The 19556-nt window shown below is 39.8% G+C and overlaps 1 protein-coding gene and 1 pseudogene across 1 annotated transcript; one reads left to right on the top strand and one right to left on the bottom strand.

Moving 5' to 3' along the window:
* Positions 1-1120: 1120 nt before the first annotated feature.
* On the top strand, positions 1121-7522 carry LOC129847212 (zinc finger protein 426-like). Its single transcript, XM_055915032.1, has 3 exons — positions 1121-1752; positions 6654-6916; positions 7511-7522. The coding sequence occupies exons 1-3, from the start codon at positions 1356-1358 to the stop codon at positions 7520-7522; spliced, it is 672 nt and encodes a 223-aa protein (XP_055771007.1). The 5' UTR covers positions 1121-1355.
* Positions 7523-9168: 1646 nt separating this feature from the next.
* LOC129847211 (zinc finger protein ZFP2-like) lies at positions 9169-13159 on the bottom strand (annotated as a pseudogene).
* Between the last annotated feature and the right edge of the window lie 6397 nt (positions 13160-19556).

Genomic DNA, 19556 nt, shown 5'->3' on the forward strand with positions numbered 1-19556 from the left:
TCTACATGATGTATTGTTACACCATGTAGGAGCAGTATAGACCTAGTCTGTTCATTATATACATCTACATGATGTATTGTTACACCATGTAGGAGCAGTATAGACCTAGTCTGTTAATTATATACATCTACATGATGTATTGTTACACCATGTAGGAGCAGTATAGACCTAGTCTGTTCATTATATACATCTATATGATGTATTGTTACACCATGTAGGAGCAGTATAGACCTAGTCTGTTCATTATATACATCTACGTGATGTATTGTTACACCATGTAGCAGCAGTATAGACCTAGTCTGTTCATTATATACATCTACATGATGTATTGTTACACCATGTAGGAGCAGTATAGACCTAGTCTGTTCATTATATACATCTACATGATGTATTGTTACACCATGTAGGAGCAGTATAGACCTAGTCTGTTCATTATATACATCTACATGATGTATTGTTACACCATGTAGGAGCAGTATAGACTTAGTCTGTTCATTATATACATCTACATGATGTATTGTTACACCATGTAGGAGCAGTATAGACTTAGTCTGTTCATTATATACATCTACATGATGTATTGTTACACCAATGTTAGCTAGTCAGCTAGCTGGTTAAATCGCGATTTTCGTAAATAAATTTTATGTAAAAAAAATGCTTAATCGTTTTTCTCTACATGAACTAACATTCCTGTCAACTGTACATGTTTTTGTTTTTTGCATGATTCGTTATGACGTTATAATCCCTTACAGTTTTTTCTTCCATCCTAGTATTTCCGTCCGCCATCTTTGCTGAAGAAAGTATAACAGTCACTAGCGCAGCAGCAGCCTCCCCCGGCCCTAGTGCCGGCCCGGTAAAAAGTTTATGATGCGATGGAACGGTTGACGAAAATAAGAAATCACAGAAAAAATATATTGACTGATATTGAATTATTTAGGGGGGTGGGGGGATAATTAATATTTTAGGACTAGCTATGTTCCTGATTCCTACCTACCTTTTGTCTGAAAATTAAATATACATTTTACTCAACTGCGTTACCCACTCCAGTCAACAGATTGCGGTCTGCGACTTTAAGGGAATGCTGCTACTGTGACGTATAATCTAGTGGACGGAACGCTTCTTTCAGCAGAGCAACAGACAGTCAGCCACCTCGGTAGCTTGCTAGCCAAAATAGACGAACCAATAAAGCTCTTTAGACGCTTTAGTGTATATTAGCCACTGTATTTTAAACCCACTTCTGTCGTCTAGTTAGTTCTCCCTTTTAATTACATAATTTTCATATTTACGGTATTGTTTTCATTCATCTAGCGGGCTGGTTAAGTTAGCATTAGCCAAGCTAGCTAACATCTCCAACCATGAGGTCACTAAGCTACTCTCTTGTTAATGAAGAGGAGGACTGCTGGACGGAGAAAGAAGCTCTGGTGAAAGAGGAGGAGGAAGAGGAGGTTATCACAGTAAAACAAGAATTAGAGGGTGAGGCTGTTACAGTTAAACAAGAATATAAAGACGTTTCAGTGAAAGAAGAGGAAGACTCGTTCAAAGAGGAGGAGGATTTTACAGTAAAAGAAGAGGAGGATGCAGCTTTTGGGGTGAAAGAGGAGGAGGGGGAGATGACTGTCAGATCGAAAAAGGAGGAGGAGGAAACTGGATATCTGGGCCCGGTTTCCCAAATGCATCTTAAGGCATCCAATGGTTCTAAGGATGAACTTAGCCATAAGATGGTTTTGAGAAACCGTTCCCTGATTAACACTAGTAAGTACTGTCTTAAAAACAGAGACACAAACTCTGCAGTTGTTGAACTGATGTTTATTTTTTATTTTTTTCACCTTTATTTAACCAGGTGGCTATGATGTCATAATGATAGTTTAACCAGGTGGCCATGATGTCATAATAATAGTTTAACCAGGTAGGCCATGATGTCATAATGATAGTTTAACCAGGTGGCCATGATGTCATAATGATAGTTTAACCAGGTGACCATGATGTCATAATGATAGTTTAACCAGGTGGCCATGATGTCATAATGATAGTTTAACCAGGTGGCCATGATGTCATAATGATAGTTTAACCAGGTGGCCATGATGTCATAATGATAGTTTAACCAGGTAGGCCATGATGTCATAATGATAGTTTAACCAGGTGGCTATGATGTCATAATGATAGTTTAACCAGGTGGCCATGATGTCATAATGATAGTTTAACCAGGTAGGCCATGATGTCATAATGATAGTCAACCAGGTAGGCCATGATGTCATAATGATAGTTTAACCAGGTAGGCCAGTTGAGAACACATTCTCATTTACAACTGCGACCTGGCCAAGATAAAGCAAAGCAGTGTGACACAGACAACAACACAGAGTTACACATGGAATAACATACAATAAACAAGCCAATAACACAATAAGCAAGTCAATGACAGTAGAAAAAAAGAAAGTCTATATATAGTGTGTGCAAAAGGCATGAGGAGGTAGGCAATAAATAGGCCATAGTAGCGAAGAATTACAATTTAGCAGATTAACACTGGAGTGATAAATGAGCAGATGATGATGTGCAAGTAGAGATACTGGTGTGCAAAAGAGCAGAAAAGTAAATAAAACAGTTTGGGGATGAGGTAGGTAGATTGGGTGGGCTATTTACAGATGGACTATGTACAGCTGCAGCGATCGGTTAGCTGCTCAGATAGCTGATGTTTAAAGTTGGTAAGGGAAATGTAAGTCTCCAGCTTCAGCGAATTTTAAAATTCGCTCCAGTCATTGGCAGCAGAGAACTGGAAGGATGTATGGGGTTAAAGGGGAAATCTGCAATTGCTACATCCATATTTTGACTTTTAAACTATTTATTTCTAGCCATTGATTCTTGAAGAATATAACATATGCCTCATGAGCTTAGTTCAACTGTTGTACCCCATCAGAACCCAAAATAAGCTTTTTTACTCCAATGTATAGAAACAATGTAAATCAACACTGTAAAGCCTCAACATGGTTAAAACTATAATGTTGATATCATGGATGGTCAGTCCTTAGGTCTGTCTATGAATTTGAAAGTAGTTACATTTCTCCACCCCCATACATCATCTTATTAGCAAAACAGTGGTGGAATTACAGCTTTGTTATTGGTTGATTGATTCTTTTGTGGCTTTTTTAAAGGGACAACCTAGTATTTAAACAGCAACAAAATGGCTGCAACACCTAGCGACCTCGTCAAGAAGTTCAGACATCTTGGCATAACAGTTATAAGGTGTTGGCTTGACAGTCGCTGGACCCAGGTTTGAGTTCAGCTCAGGGCAACCCCCTGAATTCACTACACTATGAATACAAGGACTGGCCATCCATGATGTCATAATGATAGTTTTACCAGGTTTCTGGGATATATAGTATATTCTAGAATTCATCCGTGATGTCATAATTATAGTTTAACCAGGTTTCTAGGATATATAGTATATTCTAGAATTGCCAGTGTAGATTTCCTGTAGGGTCAAATTGTTAGAGCTGTTGATAAATCATTGTATAATTTTCAGCCAATTTATTTTCTTGCCATTACATCAATATCGCCCAACCAGAAGAAGAAACTCTTCCTGAACCACCTCCTCTTGCTGTCCTTCATACATTCTGACGTTGCTGGTAATAGGCTACACAAGCAGTCGGCAACCTACATTTGGAGTGCAAATGTATCTTACCATTTCTACTGATCTGGTGACAGTTATGATTTTCATATGTTCATTTTACTGGAACAGTTTCATTTAATTTATAATAGTATCTCAAAATCATTGTCTGTGATTAATGTACATTCTATCTAAATGAAAATTATACAAATCTAAAAGTAACTTTTATTGCCATTGCCAACTATGTAAAAAATAGCCTACATAAAGCCAACAAATAAAAACATTGTAAATAACTGTCCTATAAATCACATGGCCTGTCTATAACGAACTTGCAACATTGTATAAAATATTCTGGGCCCTCAGTTTCCTGTGCCTGTGAGTTCTCAACCGACACAGCTGTAGGCTATTTGTGAAAGGGATAAGAAGTAATCAGGTGTTTTGACATTTCCACTGGATCAGCACATTACGTTTTTCCCTTTTGTGCCGAATGATTATCGAAAAGGTGAGAGCTGGAAATATTTTTCAAATACTTTGAGGAGTTATTCTCATTTGCAATTGATTTTGATTAGACTTTGTTTACTTGCTGTTTGAGGTGAGAAAAAATGTGCTTTGAGAAGCTCCACAACTCATTAGTGGTGCAGCGTTTAGACAATCAGAAATACTATCAGACATCCCCAAATGGGCACATTTATAGATCTACATTTGTGCTCAGGACAGGTAGACTATGTGTTGTCGGGTAGACTAGTACTACTTCTATATGTGTTGTCAGGTAGACTAGTCCTACTTCTATTTGTGTGCAAATTAATTACCATGTCCTTACACAGCTCTCTGGTCCTGGCCATTGTGGAGAGGTTGGAGTCTGTTTGATTGAGTGTGTGGACAGGTGTCTTTTTATACAGGTAACGAGTTCAAACAGGTGCAGTTAATACAGGTAATGAGTGGAGAACAGGAGGGCTTCTTAAAGAAAAACTAACAGGTCTGTGAGAGCCGGAATTCTTACTGGTTGGTAGGTAATCAAATACTTATGTCATGCAATAAAATGCAAATTAATTACTTAATCATACAACGTGATTTTCTGGATTTTTGTTTTAGATTCCGTCACTCACAGTTGAAGTGTACCTATGATAAAAATTACAGACCTCTACATGCTTTGTAAGTAGGAAAACCTGCAAAATTGGCAGTGTATCAAATACTTGTTCTCACCACTGTATATATTTTTTTAAATGTTGCTGACACCTCTCCCCAGAGGTGTCTCATTATTGTGAATCATTGCTGATTCCTACCTGTAGCTCACTATGAGGTGTCTAGTGATAAAGGTTAAGGCAAGGCTTTCGACTCTGTCAATCACCACATTCTTATCGGCAGACTCAACAGCCTTGGTTTTTCAAATGACTGCCTCGCCTGCTTCACCAACTACTTCTCAGATAGAGTTCAGTGTGTCAAATTGGAGGGCCTGTTGTCCAGACCTCTGGCAGTCTCTATGGGGTACCGCAGGGTTCAATTCTCTGGCCGACTCTTTTCTCTGTATATCTCAATGATGTCGCTCTTGCTGCGGGTGATTCTCTGATCCACCTCTACGCAGACGACACCATTCTGTATACATCTGGCCCTTCTGTGGACACTGTGTTAACAAACCTCCAAATGAGCTTCAATGTCATACAACACTCCTTCCGTGGCCTCCAACTGCTCTTAAACGCTAGTAAAACTAAATGCTCTTCAACCGATCGCTGCCCGCATCCGCCCGACTAGCATCACTACTCTGGACGGTTCTGACTTAGAATATGTGGACAACTACAAATACCTAGGTGTCTGGTTAGACTGTAAACTCTCCTTCCAGACTCACATTAAACATCTCCAATCCCAAATTAAATCTAGAATCTGCTTCCTATTTCACAACAAAGCCTCCCTCACTCACGCTGCCAAACATACCCTCGTAAAACTGACTATCCTACCGATCCTTTACTTCAGTGATGTCATTTACAAAATAGCCTTCAACACTATACTCAGCAAACTGGATGTAGTCTATCACAGTGCCATCCGTTTTGTCACCAAAGCCCAAATACCACCCACCGCTGTGACCTGTATGCTCTCGTTGGCTGGTCCTCGCTACATATTCATCGCTAAACCCACTGGCTCCAGGTCATCTATAAGTCTTGGCTAGGTAAAGCTCTGCCTTAACTCAGCTCACTGGTCACCATAGCAACACCCACCCATAGCGTGGCCTGTTTATTGCCTTACCTCCTTACTCCATCACACTGTATATAGATTTTTCTATTGTGTTATTGACTGTACTTTTGTTTATCCCATGTGTAACTCTGTGTTGTTTTTTTGTCGCACTGCTTTGATTTTTCTTGGCCAGGTCGCAGTTGTGAATGAGAACTTGTTCTCAACTGGACACCTGGTTAAATAAAGGTGGGGGAAAAATGTAATTAAAAATACATTTAAAAAATCATAACTTTATTGACAACACCCAAATAGATACTGTCATTAATGCGATTCTTCAATAATTAAACATATTTCTAAATACTGTAGCAAACATTATATTACACAGGACATTCAAACGAGCCTTACAATTATAATCCAAAGTAGTGTGAAATGCACTCCCCTGAGTTTTCCCCCATTCACATTCAGAATACACTGTGAAAAACTAAAATCTTTGCTCACCAGTTTTGCTCCAGACAGATATACTACATCCATAACTGTTGGTTTCCTCATTAGCAGGGAGGAGTTTACACAACCAAATTGCATGTGCATCGCCCTCGTGCCGCAATTTTATTAAACTCAGAAAGGGGCTTATATTGGAGACCAAAAGTCGTCTGGCACAGTGCTTAGTTTCAACAACATGAATAACTTATTTCTAGCCTACAATCATCGATGTTACTACTAAAATATGACTATTCTTGCTCATTTTAAGACAATTGTCAAATAATTTTAACATTCATTACAGACGTCAATTGTTGTACAACATCATGGCTACGCTGTTGGCATCACCTTTTACAGTGGATTTCCACTGTTGTGGGCCTTTAATCATCTGACTTTGTTGTTCACACAGGAGAGATACGGGACTATCGTGGATCCTCTGGGGAGCCTCAACAACCTTATGATGCTGACGAGGCAGAGAAGAGTCTCTCCAGATCAGAAAACCTCAATAAACACCTGCAGAGATCCACAGGGAAGAGAACTCACTGCTGCTCTGACTGTGGGAAGAGATTCACCTCATCAGGCATTAAAATTCATCAGAGAACACACACAGGAGAGAAACCTTATAGCTGTGGTCAATGTGGGAAGAGTTTTGGTGCATCTAGAGATCTGACTGCACACCAAAGAACACACACAGGAGAGAAACCTTATAGCTGTGATCAATGTGGGAAGAGTTTTTGTCAATCTAGTGATCTGACAGTGCACCAGAGAACACACACAGGAGAGAAACCTTATAGCTGTGATCAATGTGGTAAGAGTTTTTGTCAATCTGGCCAGCTGACTGCACACCAGAGAACACACACAGGAGAGAAATCTTATAGCTGTGGTCAATGTGGGAAGAGTTTTACTGCATCTGGCTCTCTGACTTTACACCAGAGAACACACACAGGAGAGAAATCTTATAGCTGTGATCAATGTGGGAAGAGTTTTTGTCAATCTAGTGATCTGACAGTGCACCAGAGAACACACACAGGAGAGAAACCTTATAGCTGTGGTCAATGTGGGAAGAGATACTCTGGTAAAAGATCTCTGATCAAACATCAGAAAATACATGAAGGAGTTTTTTCATGATATCAATTAAATAATTAAATAATGTCACAATGTAGATTATTTTAACATTGTAGTAGGAGTTTTTTAATGAATGTCAATGTAGAACCCTAAAGGTTTGCCCCCTGTTCAATTGATTTTCCCCTCATGGAAAAAATCCAGGCTCTGTATTGAAAGAGTTACTATTTATGTGATTTAACAAAAAGTGACTAACAAAAAAGAATTGTGTTACACTTACCACGTTGGTGACCCACTGGAATCACAATGTAGCTAGCTGTTTACCATGTTGGTGACCCACTGGAATCACAATGTAGCTAGCTGTTTACCACGTTGGTGACCCACTGGAATCACAATGTAGCTAGCTGTTTACCATGTTAGTGACCCACTGGAATCACAATGTAGCTAGCTGTTTACCACGTTGGTGACCCACTGGAATCACAATGTAGCTAGCTGTTTACCACGTTGGTGACCCACTGGAATCACAATGTAGCTAGCTGTTTACCACGTTGGTGACCCACTGGAATCACAATGTAGCTAGCTGTTTACCACGTTGGTGACCCACTGGAATCACAATGTAGCTAGCTGTTTACCACGTTGGTGACCCACTGGAATCACAATGCAGCTAGCTGTTTACCACGTTGGTGACCCACTGGAATCACAATGTAGCTAGCTGTTTACCACGTTGGTGACCCACTGGAATCACAATGTAGCTAGCTGTTTACCACGTTGGTGACCCACTGGAATCACAATGTAGCTAGCTGTTTACCATGTTGGTGACCCACTGGAATCACAATGTAGCTAGCTGTTTACCACGTTGGTGACCCACTGGAATCACAATGTAGCTAGCTGTTTACCACGTTGGTGACCCACTGGAATCACAATGTAGCTAGCTGTTTACCACGTTGGTGACCCACTGGAATCACAATGTAGCTAGCTGTTTACCACGTTAGTGACCCACTGGAATCAAAATGTAGCTAGCTGTTTACCACGTTGGTGACCCACTGGAATCGCAATGAAACACTCCAAAATGTTTAGGTTTTCAATATATCCCAAACTGTTTCTGCATATTGGTTATTGATTTGGACACGTTAAAACTGTGTTTTGATATTGCACTATTCCCATTTAGCAAAATTTAATTCAAAAGATGTTGAATATATGTTGGGATGTAGTTGAAATTGAAAGTTGAAAATATGTCTTTTCAGGTCGTTTTTTCAATGAAAAAAAATATTATAATAATAATATAAATTAGTCTATAATCAATTTTATTAACAATCTCACATCACTCCAGTATTTCTTGACAACATTCAAGTGCTAATTGTCTTTAGTCCACTACTGAAGAAGCATGACTCAAATCACCTCATATATTCAAACATTCAGCCTGACAAAATATACATGTTTTATTATTCCATGCCTCACCATTAAGTTAATTATTGCCAATACATATTAACAAAGGGGTGAACATTTGGGTTTTGATATTTCATATTATGTAACATTTAGTAATCATAGTTATTCATGCAACCAACTTGACATTTTTGGGTACATTTATATTGACATTGTTACCCTGCTTTTATATCCAACAACATGCCTATCTAGTGAACCCTGTAAAGAGAGAGAAGCTCCGCGGTGAGGTGGAAAGTTACTACGGATATCGCAGGAGTTTCCTCTTGAAATCAGACATGTCCGTGTTAAGGACAACTTGGTTGCTGATTATCTCAAGGGTTGGCAGTCAAATAGATTTGTGTTTTGCATTTAGCCAGTGAGTTACCATGATCACAATTTATTCTGACATGTTTTTCCCGTGTTGGAGATTAGTTTTATCACTTATTCTTTTCTGTGTTTTTTTTAAAACTGCACTGTTAGAGGCTCGTAAGTAAGAGTTCCAGTGTTGTATCCGGCGCATGTGACTAATACTATTTGATTTGAGTTTTGTTTGGGCTCGTTCCAAGGGGACGAGAGTTCTAGAAGCTAGTGGGTTTTAGGAAGACGAGAGTTCTAGAAGATAGTGAGTTTTAGGAAGACGAGAGTTCTAGAAGATAGTGAGTTTTAGGAAGACGAGAGTTCTAGAAGATAGTGAGTTTTAGGAAGACGAGAGTTCTAGAAGATAGTGAGTTCTAGGAAGACGAGAGTTCTAGAACATAGTGAGTTTTAGGAAGACGAGAGTTCTAGAAGCTCGTGAGTTCTAGGATTCTATAGAAAGAAAAAGGAGAAAAAAATAATACGATTGTATATTATTATTTAGAAATGTGTTTTTTCTTGTTTTTAATTGTTGACAGCCAGTAGACACCATGTTTATATTGTAGAAGGTGAAGCATTGTAGATGATTATGTGAAATGGAAGTTGTGGAGATACTCTGAATGATTGGCTATGAAAAGCCAACTGACATTTACTCCTGAGGTGCAGATCTGTTGCACCCTCGACAACCACTGTGATTATTATTATTTGACCCTGCTGGTTATTTATGAACATTGGAACATCTTGGCCATGTTCTGTTATAATCTCCACCCGGCACAGCCAGAAGAGGACTGGCCACCCCTCATAGCCTGGTTCCTCTCTAGGTTTCTTCCTAGGTTCTGGTCTTTCTAGGGAGTTTTTCCTAGCCACCGTGCTTCTACACATGCATGGCTTGCTGTTTGGGGTTTTAGGCTGGGTTTCTGTACAGCACTCTGTGACATCAGCTGATGTAAGAAGGGCTTTATAAATACATTTGATTGATTGTACAACTGAATGCATTCAACTGAAATGTGTCTTGGGAGTACTGTCTATCAAAACAACTGCAGCACTGGGCCAGACACTCTTAAATAGAACCTGGACCAGCTCAGGTGAAACACCTTCCCACTAACGAGATGGACAAGCCAGCACAGGTGTAACACATACTGACTAACGAGGTGACACCAATCAGTGCGTCCTACGTGCTAACGAGCTATACGAGCTAAAGTCCAACCTCAAAACATAAATGGAAAAACCAAAGCCTGTAACACCTTCCCCCTTAAGACAACAAATATATCCTATATTTTTGTTGGACAAGTTTGCTCACCACCAACAGAAAACAACTTCCATTTCACATTATAATCAACTACAATGCTTCACCTTCACCAATATAAACATGGTGTCTACTGGCTGTCAACAATTAAAAACAAGAAAAAACACATTTCTAAATAATAATATACAATCTTATTTTTTAAATCCTTTTTCTTTCAATAGAATCTTTCAGTATCTTTTCTCAGTTTTCTTTCTATAGAATCCTAAAACTCACTAGCTTCTAGAACTCTCGTCTTCCTAAAACTCACCAGCTTCTAGAACTCTCGTCTTCCTAAAACTCACTAGCTTCTAGAACTCTCGTCCCCTTGGAACGAGCCCAAACAAAACTCATCTCCAATACGGAAAACCGTGCAGTCAAAATAAAATGTGATCCATGGCAACGCACTGGCTAAATGCAAAACACAAATCTTTTTGACTGCCCATTCTTGAGACACTCGGCAACCAAGTTGTCTTTACCACGGACGTGTCTGATTTCAAGAGGAAACTCCTGCAATATCCGTAGTAACTTTCCACCTCACTGTGGAGCTTCTCTCTCTTTTCAGGGTTCACTAGATAGGCATGTTGTTGGATCGGGGCCCAGTCCCCAATGTCATGCTCTAGTACATTTGGGTTGGCACATCTGAGAATGAACCCTGCTATTCTAAAAGAAGGGCAACAATGTCAATATATTTATACCCGAAAATTGTCAGTTGATTGCATAGATAATTATGATTACTAAAAGTTACATGAATTGTAAATATAAATGATCAAAACCAAATGTACACCCCTTTGATAATATGTATTGTCAATAATTCACTTAATGGTAAGGCATGGTATAATAAAAAATGTTTAAAAAAATATTTGATTGCAGCCTTATTTTCAACGACTTTTCAATTACATTGTGCAGTTTTAACGTGTCCAAATCAATAATCAATATGCAGAAACAGTTTGGGATAAATTGAAAACCTAAACATAACATGTGCTATTTACACAAACATCTGCCACAATAATCATATTACTTGTATTTATTTAAACAAGCTCCTTATAAACTGCACAAGCACCAGAAACGCTGTTGTTTTGACAAGTAACAATAAATCAGTGAGATCAATTAGGGAGGAAATCAAGTTGTACGTGATGTTGGTATGCATTTAAATGTAGGGGTCGCTAAACAAAGGAACGCAACACTTGTTTGTCAAAACTAATCGATATCATGCTAAAATCATTTGTGCGACAGGAGGGAGATGAGGTTGCACGTCCTGTTAAAACTAGCAGCTCAAAAACCACACTGAATCTGGGAATAATGTGTACTTACTAAATCTCATAAATAGTACTCTTTCAATTCAGAGCCTGGATTTCCCCCTGAGGCTAATATCCATATCATGTTGAAATCAATAGAACAGGGGACAAACTTTTAGGCTTCTACATTGTGACATCATTAAAATACTCATTCTACAATGTTAAAGCATTCTACATTGTGACATTAATTCATTGATATCATGAAACAACTCCTTCATGTATTTTCTGATGTTTAGTCAGAGATCTTTTATCAGATTACCTCTGGTCACAGCTATACGATTTCTCTCCTGAGTGTGTTCTCTGGTGCACTGTCAGATAGCTAGATCTAGTAAAACTCTTCCCACATTGATCACAGCTATAAGGTTTCGCTCCTGTGTGTGTTCTCTGGTGTATAGTCAGATAGCTAGATGTAGTAAAACTCTTCCCACATTGATCACAGCTATAAGATTTATCTCCTGTGTGTGTTCTCTGGTGCACTGTCAGTTCACTAGATTGACAAAAACTCTTCCAACATTGATCACAACTATAAGGTCTCTCCTGTGTGTGTTCTCTGGTGTATAGTCAGATTGCTAGATCTAGTAAAACTCTTCCCACATTGATCACAGCTATAAGGTTTCTCTCCTGTGTGTGTTCTCTGGTGCACTGTCAGACTGCCAGATTGACTAAAACTCTTCCCACATTGATCACAGCTATGAGGTTTCTCTCCTGAGTGTGTTCTCTGGTGCACTGTCAGATAGCCAGAAGTAGTAAAACTCTTCCCACATTGATCACAGCTATAAGGTTTCTCTCCTGAGTGTGTTCTCTGGTGCACTGTCAGATAGCCAGAAGAAATAAAACTCTTCCCACACTGACCACAACTATAAGGTTTCTCTCCTGTGTGTGTTCTCTGGTGTACAGTCAGATAGCCAGAAGTAGTAAAACTCTTCCCACATTGACCACAACTATAAGGTCTCCCTCCTGTGTGTCTTCTCTGGTGTAAAGTCAGATAGCCAGAAGTAGTAAAACTCTTCCCACATTGACCACAGCTATAAGGTTTCTCTCCTGTGTGTGTTCTCTGGTGCACTGTCAGATCACTAGATTGACAAAAACTCTTCCCACATTGACCACAGCTATAAGGTTTCGCTCCTGTGTGTGTTCTCTGGTGTATAGTCAGATAGCTAGATGTAGTAAAACTCTTCCCACATTGACCACAGCTATAAGGTTTCTCTCCTGTGTGTGTTCTCTGGTGCACTGTCAGATCACTAGATTGACAAAAACTCTTCCCACATTGACCACAGCTATAAGGTTTCTCTCCTGTGTGTATTCTCTGATGCATTTTAATGCCTGATGAGGTGAATCTCTTCCCACAGTCAGAGCAGCAGTGAGTTCTCTTCGCTGTGGATCTCTGCAGGTGTTTATTGAGGCGTTCTGATCTGGAGAGACTCTTCTCTGCCTCGTCAGCATCATGAGGTTGTTGAGGCTCCCCAGAGGATCCACGATAGTCCCGTCTCTCTCCTGTGTGAACAACAAAGTCAGACAGATGATTAAAGGCCCACAACAGCGGTAATCCACTGTAAAAGGTGATGCCAACAGCATAGCCATGATGTTGTACAACAATTGACGTCTGTAATGAATGTTAAAATTATTTGACAATTGTCTTAAAATGAGCAAGAATAGTCATATATTGTCTTGTTTTCACATTAGTAGTAACATCTAAGATTGTAGACTAGAAATAAGTTATTCATGTTGTTGAAACTCTAAGCAGTGTGCCAGACGACTTTTCGTCTCCAATATAGTATAGGCCCCTTTCTGTGTTTAATAAAATTGTATGAGGAAACCGATAGTTATGGATGTACTATATCTGCCTGGAGCAAAAATGGTGAGCAAAGATTTTAGTTTTTCACAAAGTATTCTGAATGTGAATGGGGGAAAACTCTGGGGAGTAACCTCCATTTCCAGGTTGCTTATGAGTGCATTTCACACTACTTTGGATTATAATTGTAAGGCTCGCTTGAATGTCCTGCTTAATATAATGTTTGCTACAGTATTAAGAACTGCGTTAATGACAGTATCCATTTGGGTGGTGTCAATAAAGTTATGATTTTTTTAAAGTATTTTTAATTAAATTTCGTTTTTCACCTTTATTTAAACAGGTAGGCAAGTTGAGAACAAGTTCTCATTTACAACTGCGACCTGACCAAGATAAAGCAAAGCAGTGCGACAAAAAAACAACAGAGTTACACGTGGAATAAACAAACGTACAGTCAATAACACAATAGAAAAATCTATATACAGTGTGTGCAAATGGAGTAAGGAGGTAAGGCAATAAATAGGCCATAGTAGCGAAGTAATTACACATTTTGAAATTAACACTGGAGTGACAGATGTGCAGATGATGATGTGCAAGTAGAAATACTGATGTGCAAAAGAGCAAAAAAAGTTAATTTAAAAAAATGGGGATGAGGTAGGTAGTTGGATGGGCTATTTACAGATGGGCTGTGTACAGCTGCAGCGATCGGTAAGCTGCTCAGATAGCTGATGCTTAAAGTTAGTGAGGGAGATATAAGTCTCCAACTTCAGCAATTTTTGCATTTCGTTCCAGTCATTTGCAGCAGAGAACTGGAAGGAAAGGCGGCCAAAGAAGGTGTTGGCTTTGGGGATGACCAGTGAGATATACTTCCTGGAGTGCGTGCTATGGGTGGGTGTTGCTATGGTGACCAGTGATCTGAGTTAAGGCGGCCTAGCAAAGACTCATAGATGACCTGGAGCCAGTGGGTTTGGCGACGAATATGTAGCGAGGGCCAGCCGACGAGAGCAGTGGTATATGGGGCTTTGGTGACAAAACGGATGGCACTGTGATAGACTGCATCCAGTTTGCTGTGTAGAGTGTTGGAGGCTATTTTGAAAATGAAATCGCCGAAGTCAAGGATCGGTAGGATAGTCAGTTTTACGAGGGTATGTTTGGCAGTGTGAGTGAAGGAGGCTTTGTTTGTGAAATAGGAAGCCAATTCTAGATTTAATTTTGGATTGGAAATGCTTAATATTAGTCTGGAAGGAGAGTTTACAGTCTAGCGAGACACCTAGATATTTATAGTTGTCCACATATTCTAAGTCAGAACCGTCCAGAGTAGTGATGCTAGTCGGGCGGGTGTGGGCAGCGATCGGTTGTTGATTGATCGGTTGTTCTTATCGGCTGTTGAGTCTGCTGATAAGAATACGGTGATTGAAAGAGTCAAAAGCCTTGGCCAGGTCGATGAAGACGGCTGCACAGTACTGTCTTTTATTGATGGCGGTTATGATATTGTTTAGTAATTTGAGCGTGGATGAGGTGCACCCGTGACCAGCTCGGAAACCGGATTGCACAGCAGAGAAGGTACGGTGGGATTCGAAATGGTCAGTGATCTGTTTGTTAACTTGGCTTTCGAAGACTTTAGAAAGGTAGGGCAGGATGGATATAGGTCTGTAACAGTTTGGGTCTAGAGTGTCACACCCTTTGAAGAGGGGGATGACCACGGCAGCTTTACAATCTTTAGGAATCTCGGACGATACGAAAGAGAGGTTGAACAGACTATATATATATATGTATATATATCTATATATATAGATATATACCTTAATAAAAGGCACATGATAGCCAGCTTGGAGGTTTCCAAAAGGCATTCAGGCCAAAGAGTTTAATCTTGGTTTCATCAGACCAGAGAATCTTGTTTCTCATGGTCTGAGAGTCCTTTAGGTGCCTTTTTGGCAAACTCCAAGCGGGCTGTCAGGTGCCTTTTACTGAGGAGTGGCTTCCGTCTGGCCACTCTACCACAAATGCCTGATTGGTGGAGTGCTGCAGAGATGGTTGTCCTTCCGGAAGGTTCTCCCGTCTCAACAGTGGAACTCTAAAGGTCTGTCAGAGTAACCATCGGGTTCTTGGTCACCTCCCTGACAAAGGCCCTTCTCCCCCGATTGCGTAGTTTGGCCGGGTGGCCAGCTCTAGAAAGAGTCTTCCAAACTTCTTCCATTAAAAAATTATGGTGGCCACTGTGTTCTTGGGGACTTTCAATGTTGCAGACATTTTTTGGTACCATTCCCCAGATCTGTGCCTCGACACAATCCTGTCTCGGAGCTCTAAGGACAATTTATTCGACCTCATTGCTTGGTGTTTGCTCTGACATGCATTGTCAACTGTGGGACATTATATAGACAGGTGTAATCACACACAATATGATTTCATGTGGCACAAACAAAAACACAAATTCTCAGTCAAAAATATAAGTCAGAATACAGCCTTTCTATTCTCTCATTTGATTTCAGGATCTCTGAATGTTCTTCCACACAGAGAGCAGTGGTAGGACTTTTACCGTGTTTATCCTCTAATGCTCCTTCAGGCTACTTGACCAGGTAAAACCCTTTCCAGACTGGGAGCATTGGAAAGGCTTTTCTCCTCTGTATCCTCTCATGAGCTTTAAGGTACGCCATTCGTGAATATCTGTTTTTACATTGGGAGCAGAAAATACTTTTCTCCTGTGTGTATTCTCTCATGCCTTTTCAGGTTAGTTAACATAGTAAAACTCTTTCTACACTGGGAGCATTGGTAAGGCTTTTCTCCCGTGTGTGTCCTCTCATGCAGTTTTAGGTTCCCTAACCAGCAAAAACTATTTTCACAGTGGGAGCAGTGGTGTTGTCTCGCTGGTCTGGGCATCTCTGGGTCTGGTTCCCCTGAAGAACTCTTCCCGCTGTCAGAGTGAGAGTCTGGTTTCTCTCCTTGCAAAGACACACAGAGTATGTCGTTAAACAGAGACCTAAATGAAACCTCCACATGATAAAACTGTCTTCCTATGAGGTTTAATCTAGACTAGATCCCTCAATAAAAGAGCAGAACTGGTCATCACAGAGTGGCTGTAGTGCTTTGCATGCTGGGTAAATCCATTTTAATTCAATACATTTTTGACAGCATCCCTTTTGATTTAAAAAAATCTTTCCTTACATGTTTGACTATGGAAGAAGTGGTAAGAAAGTGACTTAATGTAACTGAATGTAAAAACATTCATGAGATTTACAGTACCAGTCAAATGTTTGGACACACCTACTCATTCAAGGGTTATAATGATTTGTTTTACCATTTGATCTACATTGTAGAATAATAGTGACGAAATCAAAACTATGAAATAACACATACGGAATCATGTAGTAACCAACAAAAAGTGGTGAACAATTCAAAATATAGCCACCTTGATGACAGCTTTGCACACTCTTGGCATTCTCTCAACCAGCTTCACCTGGAATGCTTTTCCAACAGTCTTGAAGGAGTTCCCACATATGCTGAGCACTTTTTGGCTGCTTTCCTTCACTCTGTGGTCCAACTCATCCCAAACCATCTCAATTGGGTTGAGGTCAGGTGATTGTGAAGGCCAGGTCATCTGGTGCAGCACTCCATCACTCTCCTTTTTGGTCAAATAACCCTTACACAGCCTGGAGGTGTGTTGGGTCATTGTCCTGTTGAAAAACAAATGATAGTCCCACTAAGCCAAACCAGATGGGATGGCGTATCGCTTCAGAATGCTGTGGTAGCCAGACAGGTGTGTGCCTTTCCAAATCATGTCAATCAATTGAATTTACCACAGGTGGACTCCAATCAAGTTGTAGAAACATCTCAACAATGATCAATGGAAACAGTATGCACCTGAGGTCAATTTCAAGTCTCATAGCAAAGGGTCTGAATACTTATGTAAATAAGGTATTTCTGTTTTTTATTTTTAATAAATGTGACATTTTTTCTCCAAACCTATTTTCTCTTTGTCATTACGGGGTATTGTGTGTAGACTGATGAGGATTTTTATTTATTTAATCCATTGTAGAATAAGGCTGTAATGTAACAAAATGTGGAAAGACAAGTGACAAAAAGGGGGTTAAAGACTTAAAGACATGTAAAAAATATAGATATAATTTTTTACATCTCTTAGATATAAGACAGACACTTCAGAACAAACTTCCTTTAGATGTTCTGGGAGAAACAATACTACTATGGTTACTGTTGTTCCATGTTGTGAATGTTATCCAATGTGTTACTATGGTTACTGTTGTTCCATGTTGTGAATGTTATCCAATGTGTTACTATGGTTACTGTTGTTCCATGTTGTGAATGTTATCCAATGTGTTACTATGGGTTATAGCAGTATGGACAAATATTTTTTGTTGATACTTCCATGGGTCTTACAGTTCAAAATCAAATAGCAAAATGATCCTTGGTATAACCTTCTTAAAACAGTACAATACAGGGGAAGCCCTTCATGTTGTTTAAATCTTCTTAAAACAATTCCATATAGCTTAGAAGAACCTCCCCCTCAGACTGGGCTTAGACTGTAATGGGTTAAAACTATCTGAGACTTACATTACTCTGAGACTAGTTATCCTGGGATCTAACATTACTCTGAGACTAGTTATCCTGGGATCTAACATTACTCTGAGACTAGTTATCCTGGGATCTAACATTACTCTGAGACTAGTTATCCTGGGATCTAACATTACTCTGAGACTAGTTATCCTGGGATCTTACATCTTACATTACTCTGAGACTAGTTATCCTGGGATCTTACATCTTACATTACTCTGAGACTAGTTATCCTGGGGAATCGTTTTAATACATTTGCAAAAAATCTAAACCTGTTTTTGATTTGGCATTAAGGGGTATTGTGATGGCATTATGGGGTATTGTGATGGCATTATGGGGTATTGTGATGGCATTATGGGGTATTGTGATGGCATTATGGGGTATTGTGATGGCATTATGGGGTATTGTGATGGCATTATGGGGTATTGTGTGTAGATTGATGAGGGAAGAAAAAAAAAAAAACATTTTTAGAATGGGATGCACCGATATCACATTTTTTTGCCAATATTTTCCTTGCCCCAAAAAACGATACCGATAACCGATATTTAAAATTTTTGCGGCCTTTTAAGCATTCTAGTACAGCATTCTAATAGTTAACACACACACGGATGCAGCGGTCTAAGCCACTGCATCTCAGTGCAAGAGGTGTCACTACAGTCCCTGGTTCGAATCCAGGCTGTATCACATCCGGCCGTGATTGGGAGACTCATAGTAGTTGTCTATTATTGGTGTAGAGAGGACGACAAAGGAGAGGGATTCCACATGTGGATAGGAAGATACAAATTATCATTATTACTGGGAAAAATTCATTTAAAATCCAGGAATTTTACAACTTTAGCTCTCTAGGTCATGCCAGTAGGTTACAGTAGGTTGTATCTCTCTAGGTCATGCCAGTAGGCTACAGTAGGTTGTAACTCTCTAGGTCAAGCCAGTAGGTTACAGTAGGTTGTAACTCTCTAGGTCATGCCAGTAGGTTACAGTAGGTTGTAACTCTAGGTCAAGCCAGTAGGTTACAGTAGGTTGTAACTCTCTAGGTCATGCCAGTAGGTTACAGTAGGTTGTATCTCTCTAGGTCATGCCAGTAGGCTACAGTAGGTTGTATCTCTCTAGGTCATGCCAGTAGGCTACAGTAGATTGCAACTCTCTAGGTCATGCCAGTAGGCTACAGTAGATTCTATCTCTCTAGGTCATGCCAGTAGCGTACAGTAGGCTGTAATGCTCTAGGTCATGCCAGTAGGCTACAGTAGGTTGTATCTCTCTAGGTCATGCCAGTAGGCTACAGTAGGTTGCATCTCTCTAGGTCATGCCAGTAGCTTACAGTAGGTTGTATCTCTCTAGGTCATGCCAGTAGGCTACAGTAGGTTGTATCTCTCTAGGTCATGCCAGTAGGCTACAGTAGGTTGTAACTCTCTAGGTCATGCCAGTAGGTTACAGTAGGTTGTATCTCTCTAGGTCATACCAGTAGGTTACAGTAGGTTGTATCTCTCTAGGTCATGCCAGTAGGCTACAGTAGGTTGTATCTCTCTAGGTCATGCCAGT

This window comes from Salvelinus fontinalis, unplaced genomic scaffold (assembly GCF_029448725.1).
Source record: "Salvelinus fontinalis isolate EN_2023a unplaced genomic scaffold, ASM2944872v1 scaffold_0761, whole genome shotgun sequence".
Classification (NCBI taxonomy): Eukaryota; Metazoa; Chordata; class Actinopteri; order Salmoniformes; family Salmonidae; genus Salvelinus; species Salvelinus fontinalis.

Coding starts and splice junctions, on each gene's coding strand:
- LOC129847212 (XM_055915032.1), top strand. CDS start 1,356: ATGAGGTCACTAAGCTACTCTCTTGTTAATGAAGAGGAGGACTGCTGG. Junction 1,753..6,653: donor CCGTTCCCTGATTAACACTA/GTAAGTACTGTC, acceptor TTGTTCACACAG/GAGAGATACGGGACTATCGT.